The following is a 15,180-nucleotide window of genomic DNA, read 5'->3' on the forward strand; positions in this document are numbered from 1 at the left end:
ATATAAAACCATGATTGTACCACACAAGGATAAACACAAGTAGAGGGGATTAACCATAAGCACTTGATTAACTGGAGGTTAAAAAAAGCAAAACAGAGCTGCAGGCAAGTCAAGAGGTATTCAGACAGAGCAAACCTGAGGTGTCTCAGTCCTGAGGCCTTGAAAAGCCCCTGCAGAGCTCATGGGTTCTTGCTGGAAGGCAATACTGCATTGCAGGGCTACAGGGTTACACAGCAGAGAGGTGTTGCTTCTGGAGATATTTAGGTTTCCATAATATCTCTCTAATAACAACACATTCACAAAGAACTCAAAACATTTCATAGTCATTTTCCACAATGTATGTGCAGGAACTGAGAAAGCTGGGGTTTTCTTTTAAAGCTGCTACATTGTAGGAGCAGCTGAAGTCACTTGGTTTGTTCAGCTGGAGAAGAGGAGACTGAGGGGAGACCTCACTGCAGGTACAATTTTCTTGGGATGGGAGGAGGAAGGGCAGGCACTGATCTCTTCTCTGAGTGCCCAGTGACAGAACCCAAGGCAATGGCCTGGACTTGTGTCAGGGGAGGTTGAGGATGGATATTAGGAAAAGGTTCTTTCCCTAGAGGGTGTTTGGGCACTGGAGCAGCTCCCCAGAGAAGTGGTCACAGTACCAGCCTGACAAAGCTCACTTGGACAATGCTCTCAGGCACAGGGTGTGATTCTTGGGGATGGTGCTGTGCAGGGCCAGGAGTTGGACTTGATGATCCTTGCGGGTTCCACCCAATTCAAGACATTCTGTGATTCTGTGAAAACCCATGTGGTGAATTTTGGTATTATCTATAAGAGGCTAAGCACAGCTCCAGATAATTCCTGCCACTGTGGTGCTCTTGTAGTCTGGGATGTTTGTGTGGCTGAAATACCTGGTGTCCTAAGTTTACTTCTTTAGATGTTTTTTGTATTTCTCAGTCACACTACCTGCACATATTTTTGGTCATTACTTTTTGATAAGTATTTTATTGTGTCTAAATATAAATATTTTCAAAAGTTCACTCATGTTGTTTCATCCTTAGCAAGGACAAATTCAGAAGTTTCAATTTCCAGTAGTTTAGCATATGAAAGAAAATTCTATTACTTATTCAGAAATTATTAAGACTTTGTTTTTTCCCAGATTGTCTGATCAGCTTGACTGATCCAGCATGTTTAGGACACTACATATGAACAGAGTTTAAGAACTAGAGCTGGCCTTCCCATGGGATGACAGTCCTACACCTAAGGTCAGCCCAGCTCCCAGTGAGTAGCAAGTTCTGGGCCTGCACAACAATATGGTTCATTTGCAGACCCACCTCTATTCCTCTGCATCTCTGTGAAATGCAAAACCCAACTTTTCAGACAGTCTTTTAAATGTCTCAATAATATTTTGAAAATGTTTAAACAATTCCAACTCCAGCTGTACTTACAGTTGGCTTAAATTTTTCTTTCATACCAAACATATTCAACAGAAGCTGCATTATTTTACAGCACATTGGAATTTCAAATTAGCTTGATTTGCTCTCATATTATTTCATTGCTTTTGATATAGCTTATACATAAGTAATTCAGACATGCTGAACATTGCACAGTGTTGTTGAAAAGTACCATGAAGAAAGGAAAAAAAGCCTTATAAAGTATTCAAAGGCTGCAGTTTTTAAAGTTTTTATATTGCAACACAATATATGAAAGGTTCTCTAAAAAACTTACTTTGTAACAGATTTTTATGTATTTAAATATCAGATCATTTTTAAAAAATCTATTATAATCTCTTTATTCTACCTCAGGAGACTTTAAAAGGTTTCTCACATGCTACGGTTGCCCTATAATCACACTTCCAAAAAATGAATTCAAGACTGAAAATATAATTTATTACCCTAGAGTAATATATAATGTGGTGATTCATATAATCTAAAAGCCGCTGATTTCTTTGTCACCTTTGTAAGTAGCATTCATTTCCCTGCCATGAGCACAATTTATAAATTCATCTCAGGGCCTAGATAGCATCATTAGCATATATTTAGCAATAGCAGACAGCGAGCAGCAGGTAGAAATGGCTGGCTGATGAGCTAATATGCTTTGGGCACTCTTCCAGCGTGTATGATAAGAGAGAAAATACACTACTTCGAAGTCTGCAAGTCACAAAATACTTAGCAGAAGAGAATGACAAAATGACATAAATACTCAGCACTGAACAGAGGGTATGGGTATACTGACATTATGTTTATAATTCTAGTTATAGAAGAATTTACAACCTGAATGAAAAGATGCATCAGTGTGTTACAGACTCATTTAAAGATCTGTTTGTCTCTTTGTGTGTTTTGTGTTTTTTGTCTGTTTGGCTTCTTCTTATTTTTCTTTTTTAAGGGAGGTGCTAGTAATGAAAAAGCAGGCATCTGCTGCCTACCATCAGTGTGGGCAAAAAATATCCAACAAATCATAGCTGGAAGATACTGCTGCCGACAGGATTTTAATATTTTCATTTCATTGAAGGATGCCAGTTTCCTTATATATGTTGATAAATAAATGTGCAAGAAATGAGCAAATGTGTTTGTTATAATTTGTATTCTTCCAATCTGAAAGTAGATACCTGCTACTGTTACTCAGTGACACCTGTATCAGCAAGCCCTGATACAGGTACAGAGTCCACTTCAAAACACGGTGATAATTAACCTTCTATTATGTTAAAAATACATACCTTGAAGAAAGTGAGAAAGACTGTGTTGCAGTTTGTGGTTTACCCTAATTCAGCCTTGTTTCCTAGTAACTGTGACAGTCGAAACCTAGTCACTGGTTTCAGAAGTGTTTACAGCCTGAGCTGGCACCATGCAGGACCACAATTCATACATGAAATATTGGCTGTTTTATCATACAGGACTATTCAGTGGGATCTGGATAGGCTGGAGAGTTGGGTGGAGAGAATCCTAATGAGGCTCAACAAGGGCAAGTGCAGGATAATGCATCTGGGGAGGAGTAACCCCAAATATTAGCTCAGGCTGGGGCTACCCCACTAAAGAGCAGCTCTGGTGAGAAGGACCTGGGAGTCTTGGTTGGTGACAAGCTGACAATGAGCCAGCAGTGTGTCCTGGTGGTCAGGAGGCCCAGTGGGATCCTGGGGTGCATCAGGATGTGTGTGGCCAGTAGGTCAAGGGAGGTCATCCTGCCCCTCTACTTGGGCCTGTGAGGCCACATCAGAGGCTCTCAGCCTAGCTGGTAAGTGTTGGGTCTCACCCTTGGCATGTAAGTGTTGGGACTCAACCCTCTGGAACCATGAATTCTCCTACCAGAGAAAAGCTTGCAGGATCAACCAGAAGAAACTGAACACAGCTTAAGGTTTCAGGTTTTCAAACATTCTTGTTTTGCAGCTCATGGCAGCAGCTCATATGTTGGCTTCACTACACTTTGGGACACACTTTTGCTTTGGGCTCCTTAGTATTGTTCATCAGGACTCTGAGATAAGAAAAGTCCACTTATATTATCTCCCTGCTGATAAAGATTAGGTTCTGCTCACTGTCAGACTATGAAATTACAAATATTTGAGCAGGAATTAAAAATGAACCAGAAAGAGTTCAAATTAACCACTGAAACAGTATTTCAGTGACAGCTATTCACAAGAGAAAAGAAGTATCTGACAAGTAAAATCTTGACAAAAGTTTTAATGAATTTTTAATATAAGTTCTAAGAATGCAGCCAGCCCAAATGAAGTAATGTACTCAATGTAGAAAGGATACATGTATAATAAGTTTATACAAAAATAGAGTTGTTTCAGACAGAACATGCCTGATGTACCAATAATAAGAAAAATGCCGAGTTACCCCTATTCATAAATATGTAGATAACATTGCCAATTGTTACAGATCACGGACCTGCTTGACAGTTTAATTTTATCAAGCTGTTTTTGCCTGTTTTCCTTTGTTTTGCTTGCTCCTCCCTCCGGCAGAGAGAACAGTGACTGGTCTGTGGGAATACAGTTCAGCAGAGGGTTGTAAAAAAGAAGGATGGCATAGTCTGGTGTGAAGGGCAGAAGGCATATCATGCCTTGCACATGTGGTGGTGTATTGCAGCAATGCTTGAGAACCATGTAGGCTCGAAAAGCCTTTTCTCACCCTGCCTTTTCTGCCTGTGGATAGGCAGCTGTAGCTCCTGCTGGTAATCTGACCTGTACTAGAGCAGTGTTAGCCTCTAATCCCAGTTTAGAAAAGATGCTAGGAGTGAGAAAAGTTGCTCAGATTTCATATAAATTCTAGAATATACAGGAAATTATTTGGCATCTTTTCTGTGCAAAAATTTTCAGACTCATTTGCATGTGTCAGCTACATATGGGAATTTAGGTATTAGAGCTGCATAACTCCCTATGCAAACACTGGACATTCTTGTTCAGTATTAAGCTTAATTTGATTTACTTTATTTTCATATGTGAGCAAATAAGGCTATATGGGAATAGCATGAATCCTGAATGAGAACAGGGACATAAGGTTTTAATGTGGTTTAGCTCATCTACTCTAGGTCTATTTCAAATGAAATTTCCTCATTATCCAATCAGGTAATTGTTTAAAGTCCATAAGGAATGCAGATGCTGTAAACCTAGCTTAAGGTGCCTGCTTATGGAGAGGATCTCTGCACTGGGTGACTTGACTCCCTGAACAATTTGCATGCACATTTCCTGGGGGGAGAAGCAAAATAACATATAGAAGTAATCAGTAGATGGAATGAGCACTTGGATCATGAGCACACAGCCTCTTGAGAGGTTATGTCCTTCCTGTGCAGCTTTAGATGAAAGCTTTTATAGCATGGGGATTAACATGCCAGACTACTCTTTGGGAAGTGGGCATCTACATTGTGTCCTAAGGTAATGCTGATCCCTGACTGATACCAGTGTGAATGTCACTGCCACCTGCATAATGTCCTGGATAGCAGTGAAATAATTTCACCCATGCGTAAGGGAATCCCAGCTCCCTTAGCCTCAGAAATCCAGCAACATATGTCTCAGGAACAGTCTCTGTGATAAGTGTGAGCTAAGGCTTATCGTTTCCTTGATGTCTCCAAGTGCAGAAGAATGCAAGGGAGGTTGTGAGACGACATTGAAGCCATTTGAGCATTTACTGCCAGAGGTTCCTCCTGGCAGGGCTGCTCCTGTATTTTAGACCAAGCAATAATGATTCTAAAGAGAAAATAGCCACAACTGCCTTCTGCAGGATACTTCACCCATTGGGCATTCACGATTCAGAATGATCCGAAGGGAAACCTACAGCATCTTTCAGTTTCTCTCTTTGGTTATCAACAAACAGCTCCACAGTCTGCACTTGGGCCATGAGGAAACAGACAACTACTTCCCCCTTCCTTCTCATCTTCCTGCCCTAACAAGTTCCAGACAGGCTTTCCTCACCACAGTGATACACTGAACAATGTTGAAAGGTGCAGAGTTTGCCCTTTATCTGGTTACTACTACGAGAGTTAAAATTCTTTCCATCTCACTCCCAGGCACAGGCATTCATATTGCTGAACTTCTTCAACCAAACACACTCCTTGACTGCGGTTCAAAGTGTGAGCAACCAGTTCTTGAACTGAGACACACTTCCTTGTCACTGCATGTTCTGTGGGGGTATGGACAGCAGAGCCCAGAAACTTAGCTATTTGAGACACTGAGAGACTGAAGTGTTGCTGCTGACAGCCACCTGGGGGAATACACCATCTATAGGACAACCTCATCACTGAGCTGCTCACCACTGCACCACTGATGCATTGGCCACATCCTTATGGAGGGTTTAACATGTATCATCACAATTTCATTTTTACATCTGACTTTCATGTCACTCAAAACAGAGCTTAAAGGCACCTTGCCACTCTATTTACCCTAAAGCAGAGATGCAGCTGCCTTTCAGCTACAGCTTCTTGAATGGATGCTGCTCTTGGAACAGTCCGAGCTGTCTGACAGCAACTGCCCATGCAATCACAAGTGACTCCCACAGAGACAGTGGCAAGGAAAAGAAAATAGACAATACACTACATGTTTGAAATTAAAGACTCTGCCAGAGAAAGTAATTGAGCTCTAGAAGGCATACTTTTCTTACCAACTAGCAATTCTTCATTAGCACATTCAGTTAGGTTTGCATTAAGCTCTTGGACAGACTGTTTCTACACAGCAACGACCCATGGGCACAAAGCAAACCTGGTACCACACTCTGACAGTAGTGACCTTACCTCTGATAAGCTTGCTTCACATCGTGAACAATGATGCAAGCAAGTAAGTTTTCCCCAATGCTTACTAAAGTTCTGGAAAACTTTCTGTATTTCTTACAATTATATTAAATGAAATCTACCCTTGATAGATAAGCACTGGCACAGATTTGACACAGCAATCAAATCAGCAGCATGGTCCTAAATTCCTTTGATATAAAAATTGGGGTAGTCATCTTGCCTGCAACATTTCTCTAAGCAAAGCAAAATGAAAAATACTGTATGTGGCAGCACCCTGACAGGATGGCACTGGGGGACTCTGACAATTACAATTTTGCAAGTGCTGTTTTGCAACATTGTTCATGTGTTTGCAACCAGATATTGCCTGAGAAACTGAACTGCTGTTTGTAACTCTTTCCCAGTCACCTTCGGAAGGAAGCACTGGGGTGAAGGTGATGGGTATGGCAGCCTCCTGAGGGACAGGGAGCTAGCTAAGTGCCCCTCAAGGACAGCGAAGGAACTAAATGTCTCCTGCAACTCTTACCTGAGGGCTAGTGACTAGAAATAGAAGAGAGGATACTCTTACAACCTTATTTCACCATCTGCACTTTCAATTAAAGAACTGACTAGTTTTTTTTCCAAAGAGAAGATCTTAAAAAATAGCATGGAGTGTACCAACAGAAATGCAGTCACTTTAACTCATTGCAAATAAAACTTTGTACTGCCTCACCTAGCTCTAAAGTTTTTTTGTGTATTTATATGAGGTTCCTCTTGTGCAGTATTATTTTCTGCATAAAAAAGAGTTGTTAATGCCAGTTAAAACATTCAAGACAGCAAAGATGAAATTCAAAATTCCTTATTTTATCTTCTCACAGAAGGTTTTTGTGCTCCTTAGAAATGTCTCTTAAAACCAAAAGCAGTAACATTCTTCATTTCAAATAATAATGTCATATTGCCCAAAATAGGATGTCTTTGATTAAAATTGCAGGATAGATCTTTTTGACAGGCAACTTCATGATTCTGTATGTTAGATTCAGTTGTAAATGAGCACAGGAGGGGAATACTCTGGGCTGAACACTTCTGATTTGATGGAGGAATGTAATTTCAATTCACTAAGCCTGATACTCTTCCCAGTGGAGTAAAGCAAAAAAAAAAATCCCATTGATTTCAAAGTGAGGCCAAATTAAGTGGTAAGTCTATCAGTCAGTCAATACAGGAGATACCTTTTAACTTTAAAAAATGAAGAGTTTTACTGTATCTATTACTAATTTGTATTTAAATTAACTCAGGCATGCCTGAGCTTTGCTGCCAACTGTATGAGTCTGAAGTGTATTGAAATTACATTACTTACATATACTACAAAATTTACTTTTCTATGTGCAACATGTACTATACTGCACTGTGTTACATTGAGAAATTACTGAATTACAAAGCAGCATCTCAAGCCTTAGGAAATGCCAGAAGTAAGTTAGCCCATGTGGCTAGTTCTGCTTTACTGTGAATATATATCCAAGATGTGCTCCAGTGATATGATCATTCTATGATTCATCTCAGAAGGCCTTTATCATTCCATTCATGGAATGAACAGTACCTGAGTGAGAATCCTTGCTACTCAACATGTGGCTTCATCCCTTATTCCTAAATAATACTCACACTTCATTCTGAAGGTTAAATATTAATTTTCTCAGGAGGGATTTTTAAAAATAAATCAATATCTAAAAACTAATTTCAAGGAGTTTATACTTACATTTGCAATATTCCAACAATATGATCTGAGTTTACTATACCTCTTTTGCTGCTAATGGATTACAAATGCTCTCCAACTTGTGCTGGTCTACCTAAAGAAATGAATACCTGATTTTTTTTTTTTTTTCCAGACAACTTTGCATTTGAAGTATTTCCTTTATCCAAAGCAGAATGTGCATAACCTTCAGTGAAAATTGTCAATTCCCAGCACCTTATTCAGCGTAACTCCTGGGTTTAAACTCAAGCCTACAAAAAATGGAGAGCATATCAATGATTTATCTCACATGGCTTATATTGCATAGAGCCTGGGTAGAGACAGGAAGTCGAGTTCTCTGAACACCATTCTGCAGGCTGACAGCCACCCATACCTGATCTTCACTCTGCCTCGGTCTTTCTCACTACACAGAGTACAACTGATGCTGCAAAAGAAGTAAGGATTAGCCAGACAACAACCTCTCTGAAAGACCTTAAGCTGATTAGGACAATGCTTTATATCATTTGCACTTAATCAGGCAGGGAAACAGTGCAAAAAGTTCTTTGACCATGTCTCATAAGGTGTCATGATATACTAGTTACCACAGGAAACTTTAATTCTGAAATATTTTTTTTCTTTTTTTTTTTTTTAACTGAAAAATTAATCTTAGTATCCCTTAATACAGGAGTTTTTATGTGCACAATTTCCTAAGCTGATCTGCTCTTCCCAAGAAAAAAGGCGTATGACAGAACACACGGGGCCACAACAACACCCACTGTGCTGTCTGACTGGGCCTGAGACTGGGCCTGAATTATGGCATCTCATTCAGCCCTAAAACAGCCCTGTTCCTCAACAGTTTTCATCTGCCCAAGAGACCACTGAGCAAAGAAAGTAACGTCTAATGATGGAAACCAAACATTGCTGTCCTCACCACAAGCAGAACTAAAGTGCCCATTTTCTGACTGCTCATGATGGCTATTTAGAAACAGCAAAAGGCCTTGGATGCTTTGGAAGCCCAAGGTATTAATTAGGCAGTAGAGGAACACGCTCTTGTAGTCACAGGGCTTTCTCTCCTCACAATTTTCTTATCTTCGTGTTCCTCTTCAGCTATTTCTGACATCCAACTTCTTGTAGCTACCAGGCACATCAAACTTGTATTCCAGGCTGCTGCTCCTCTTCTCCCATAGCCAGGCCTAAAAAGCTGGCAGCACCTATTGATAGCTTTTTTTGCTCAGCCTGAGGTCTGAATGCAACCTCCTCTGAATGGAGAGGAAAAAGAATTACAGTCAACGCCTCACTTAGCTGCTGATGATTAAGGTTAGAATCAAGACTGCCTGGAGCAAAGGGGAGTTACAGAAAAATATATCTGTCAAAATTGAGCACAGCAGGGCCAAGAGAAACTTTAGTATAACTTAGAAATAGATGGACAAATTTTCACAGGCTCTGCAGAAAGCACATCTAAAGTTGTAAAAGATAATGAGTCTGCCAAATATCCAGTCCTTTCTCCAAAGTATGAAAGAATTAAAGATTTCCAGCCAAATTGTTTACAGAATTTAAAAAGAAAAGACTCTTTAAAGTTTTTTTATAAACTTGTTTTGAGAAATAGCTGAGCAATTCTCGCTTAAGCCTCCCAGAAGAATTTGGCTGCAGCAGACAAGCAGCATGGAAGATGCTAGCTGGAATGGTGAAGGTCTGGCAAAATAATCAGGTACTGCCAATCAGATCTTCGAATTCACCAAAAAGATAACTGTGCCACCAGTAATGTAGGTATTTCCAGTGCCAGCAGCTAATTAAAGTTTTCTAAAACCAAGCTAATTTTATTTGCAACAAGAATGTAGAGAACATGCACAAATCATAGGGTTAACTCTCTTCTGCAAATATCACAAAAGGGATAGGAATCAAACATCTAATATTTTTAGTATGCTGCTAATTTCCAACTATAAACCCTACAATTTGAACGGAAATATTATTCACACTTCACTTGCTGGTGATTTTACATAGATATATTACCCTGATGGGCTCATTCCAGTGTTCATAGGCCTCAGCACTTTTAACAAAAATCAGTACTTCATTGGATCTTCTTGCAAATATCAAACCCCAACAAGCATACTAGATTCTTACTACTTATCAACACAAAAATTGTGATGCACTGAAAACAAATTGTACAATTCACATGAAACAAAAGTGTTTATGATACAGAGCAAATTTGTTTTCTTTCACATTTATTTATTTAAATTGTTAGATTTCCTTTGGTGCTTCCATAGTCCCACACAATATACATTCACATTACTGTAGAGTACACTTGGATCCCAGATCACACCACTCAGAATTCAGTCAGACATAAGTGATCAAATACTTGGTCCAAATCCAATTAATACTGTAGTTCTTATATAGTGCAGCAAGCATTAGTGATGTTCAGTCACCCTACATCATAAACTCATAGAATATGCTGAGCTGGAAGACACTCGTCAGGATCATTAAGTCCAACTCCTGACCCTGAGGAAACTGACTCCAGACAGCAATCCTTCAAGACACACCATATGCTGGAGCATTGTCCAAAAACTTCTTGAACTCTGTCAGTCTTGGTGCTTGGACTACTCCCTGGGGAGTCTGTTCCTGTGCCCAACCGCCCTCTGGGAGAATAACTCTTTCCTGGTACCCAACCCAAACCTTACTTGACACAACTTCAGGCGATTTCCTTGAGTCCTGTCACTGGTCACCACAGAGATGAGACCAGTGCCTGCCCCTCCTCTTCCCCTCATGAGGATGTTGAAGAGCATAGCAAAGTCTCCCCTAGGCTGAACAGACCAAGTGCGCTCAGCTGTTCCTCATCAGGCTTCCTCTCCAGAACCTTCAACATTCTCATGGCCCTCCTCTAGATCTTCTCCAGTACTTTAATGTCTTCTATTGTGACACCCATAAGTGCCCCCAGCACTCAACGTGAGGCTGCCCCAGTGCAGAGCAGAGCAGGACAATCAATCCCCGCCCTTGCCCAGCTGTCAGTGCTGTCCCTGATGCCCCCAGGTCACCCTTGGCCCTCCTGGCTGCCAGGGCACTGCTGGCCCATGTTTAACTTGCCATAGACCTGAACCCCAGGGCCCTTTCCATGGCACTGCTGTCCAGCCTCTCATTGCACTGTCTGTCTGTACATCCAGGGCTGCCCCATCCCAGGTGCAGAATCTGGCATCAGCCCTTCTTGAAGTTCATATGGTTGGTGATTGCCTGGCCCTCTGATTTGTCTGTCTCTCTGTGGGGCCTCTCTGCCTTTAAGGACATCCACAGTCACTCCCAACTTAGCCTCATCATCAAACTTAGTACCCCTTTAAGTTCTGTGTCCAAGTGATTGATGAAGACAGTGGCATGAGGGCATAAGAGCGAGCTCTGTGGAACCCCACTGGTGACAAGTCACCAGCCTGATGCAACACCCTTTACTGTAACTCCTTGTGCTCCACTCATCAGCCAGTTCAACTTCAACTCTATACTGCCTGAGGAAAAGAAGGAAATGCTAATATAGATGTAGACTTGAACCTTACTGTACTCTGCAACAATTTAAACCAGGATTACAGCCATGATTTTCTGGTACATCAAATTTAACCAATTGTTACATTCACTCTTCCTGCGCCCAAATAAATTCACGAATGCTAAAGTAAGGTGAAGGTCATGACAGTTTATTAGGAAAACTGTACCTGTCTGGTAACATTGTATGAATACATATCACAGCTTAATTTCCTCCTGGACATGAACATGTCATTAATACTAACCTCCTAAAACACTTCTACTGAACCAAGATCAATTTCTGAACAGGTCTTAATACTTCCATGTAGAATCAGCTTGATTATAGTCTGATCTAATTACTGTAAAGACATTTACTAAAACAGTATCTGGCTTAAGCAAACATTAGCCATGGAATTCAGCTCAAATCTAGCTCATCACCCTGTCACATAATTAAATGACATATGGGAAAGCAGGAATACTGCTGCGAAGAGCTGTTAGGGGAAGTTTTGAATGTAGAATGAGACACCATGAGGAAGATAAAGAACGAGTCAGCCCTATGACTGTATGTAGGAATATAAAAAGGTAAAAGATTTTAGAAAGTGCAAAAGAGCCCCAGAAAGTAGACATAAAGCTGAAAAAGGCTGGGAAATTTCAAAACCTTATCCTGGGAAGCTAGAAAGTTAAGAACCAAGTGAATACACTTATATTTGTCATAAGGAATAAGAAAGAACAAGAACTTACTGATAGTTTGAGATGTGAAAAGGCCTAGATATATGCTTTGCAAAGATAGAAAAAGTTTCCATCTTATATAATGAATTGTTGTGTGTTGTTGAGGTTCACAGAAGTCCTTTAGTTAATGTTAAACCCACATGGGTCCTTTTCTTATTGGTTAGAGTATAATGAATTTGCACCTTTCCTTTTATGCTACTGGTTTAAAGAATATGTAGAAAAAGGCTTTGCATAAGCTGCCATCTTGTCTCTGATCTGGATTTGCATGGATGTTCTTATTTTCTGTGTCTCTTGTTTTGTGCTTGTATTATACAGACAGATAATAAACCCTAAGTCTGCAACCAGTCAGGGTCTCATCCCATTTTGTGAGACACAGACCAATCCGGCAACTGTGGTCCTTATTTTATAGTCAATCTGGTTTGCAGAACTGTTTCAACAGGCCGGAAATGGAATTTTTCCTTACTGATTGTCCTTTCTTTTACAAATACTTGCTTTCCCCTCTTCATTATTCTGTATTTTACTGCTTTATGTGTGTATTAGAAGCACTGCCAAACACAGCTTGTGCAAAACAGCTATCTCCAAACATTTGGGGATGAATCTTAGAACCAAAACTACATTCTTAACATGTTATTCCTCTGAAGCAGAGGTGTGGGGTTAGCCCACAAAAACTCATGATTATGTGAAAGAACTACACATTTCTGCTGCATAGGAGAGGAATGATTTGTACTTAACTCTAACTGTTGATCAACTTTCTTTTCCAGGCTTTCATTTGTTTAAGCTATTTTTAATTAATTCAATTAAACAAAAAAAATAAACATTTTGCTTCCTTGCAAAGGTTTGTTATTTTTGTTCAGAACAAAAAAGGTAGGATAAACAAAAACCCTCTTTCATACTGACCTATGAGAAGGAAATCAATAGGTAAGAAATACAGACTAATTCAAGAGAAATAAGCCATAAACCTCTTTAAAAGATAGTGTTTACATATCTATAAATGCACCCTGCTTGTCAAAAATATTTATACAAAAATTAAGACAATTGTTAATTCTTGAGTGTTACAAACATAAAAATGCCACCTGTTTTCCAAGTCAGTTCAGCCAAGCCTTCAAATCATTTATTTACTGATAATCCCCAAAAACTTTTAACTTAGTAAACTAATGAATCACAGTGGAGTTATACTCAGACAACTGGCAGTGCAGATGCAAGTCTGAAGTTAAACTCAATCAGCAACTGAACAAAGAGCAAATAATTTGAAACTTAAAAAAATGTTGCAGCATAGCTTGCATTAATATCCCCTTGATAGATGCAACTTTATTATGCTAGCTCTTCAAATTTCTACTTACAGTAATGCTGTATACAAAAAAAAAAAAAAAAACCACCAAAAAAACCAAACCAAAACCCACCCCTCACTGTATTATTTATTTCAGAAAGGGAATTAAGTGGTGTATTTTTGTACATGTGCTTAACATCCTAGTACATTTAACAAGTAGTCTTGATTTCCAGGTAAAGTGTGAATAAATTTAACTTTTCCCTTTTGAGCCAACATTTTTCATAAGAAACTACTTGCCATGCAAACTGGATGGCAGCTGATTTTTTTTCCAGTCAATATGAGGTCTCATCATCAGTTCCCATCATAGGCACCAACCCTTCATTTATTTAATCATAAAAATGTGACTTACTAGAAAAGGAAAAATAGAGTCTAAAGGCACAGAATCACATAGCTGCTCTAGTAGGAGTCTGTAAACAGAGAATTGTTTGAATTTAGGAAATCCAAATCTAGGAAAGTAAAAAGGCATCGAAGCAGGCATTTATCTAGCCATCTTCCTTAAATACCCAAAGGGCTTTGAGGTCTATGAAGTATGCACTAAATACCATATTTCAAAAAGCAATAAGGCAAATAGTATGCTCATTATTTCAAAAAAGTTACAATGGTGTAGGCATACACAGTATAACTTAGTTACAATGTGTGGTACTGTTTCTACTACACAGCCCTATCTATAACTGTTTCCTTTCTACATAATCTGAGATTAAACCTGGTTTCCAGGTGAGCACAAACCCATCCTTGTACCGCCATCTACCACTGGCAACAGCTCTTCAGCAGCATTTGCTCTGCTGCCTGGGTCACATTCATGCTGAGCAAAGTCCACAAATCAGAGACTAAACACTGTCATACTTGTGAAGAGCTTCTTCTAGCTTTTGTGTCACTTTTTGAAAAAAGAGTATTTGCTGTTGCAAGAAATGCTGCATCTGTGATTTAAAGTCCCTCACACGAATTTTGTGGAAATGATTAATTTCTGCAAGGGTTGCAAAGGAAATAATGTTACAACGTTCTTGAATGCCCTCAGCTTTTTGGAGCTCCATCTTCCCCTCTTCCACGTGCCGCTTACTCTCCTTTACTTTGGTAAGGGCTCCTGTGTAAAGAACAAAATGAAACAGTTGAACTGTGAGGACCATGTAGACTTGACTACTGAACTTTAACAAACGATTTAATAACAACAAGGATTTGTACAAGACTTATTCTCAGTGTATTTATAGGTGTGTACATACAAATGTCTGAACAAAAGACAACAAAACCAAAATTTTTTAATGTAAGAAAAATCACGGACCAGTGGATCCTATGTAAAAAATAAACTCAACACTTTTTGAGGCTTAAGCATGCTAAAGTTACTAGAACATCCTATTTTACAAACTTAAAAATCAGATGGCGTCCTTCAGAGAATAAAAATGTTATCATTATACCAGTAGAGTAGTATGTAAAAGCACAAGACAACTAGTCAGATCAATTTAAGCCTACATAAATACCCAAAAAATAACTTTTTAAGAACTGGACTATGTGAAATACCCCTTTTCCCAATCCTTGTGAAATGTCAAAAGTTTATCTTAATACACAAAATCTTGTCAATACATGCTTTTACTTTTACACTATAGATACTCCAAAACTAATTATTGCTTACCAAAGAATCTAAAAGTTTATCTCAAAGTCAGATGCCCAAGCAGACCCTACACTTAGAGACTATTGTAAAACATAGCAGAAATGCAGTTACAGAACTGACAATCCT

General features: G+C 39.3%; 1 protein-coding gene across 2 annotated transcripts in view; it reads right to left on the reverse strand.

The window, feature by feature from the left end:
* SNX18 (sorting nexin 18) overlaps positions 1 to 15,180 on the reverse strand; it is a 65,880-nt gene that overhangs the window by 32,852 nt on the left and 17,848 nt on the right. Inside the window, exon 2 of one of the 2 annotated variants that reach the window (XM_021553907.3) lies at positions 11,553 to 14,532. The exons of the other annotated variant lie outside the window; for it this stretch is intronic. Within the exon in view, the coding sequence (XP_021409582.1) occupies positions 14,279 to 14,532 (254 nt within the window). The 3' untranslated portion in view covers positions 11,553 to 14,278. Of the gene's footprint in view, positions 1 to 11,552; positions 14,533 to 15,180 lie in introns of those variants that run through there. 2 annotated transcript variants of the gene reach the window in all.

The sequence above is a fragment of the Lonchura striata genome, chromosome Z (genome assembly GCF_046129695.1).
Source record: "Lonchura striata isolate bLonStr1 chromosome Z, bLonStr1.mat, whole genome shotgun sequence".
Lineage (NCBI taxonomy): Eukaryota > Metazoa > Chordata > Aves > Passeriformes > Estrildidae > Lonchura > Lonchura striata.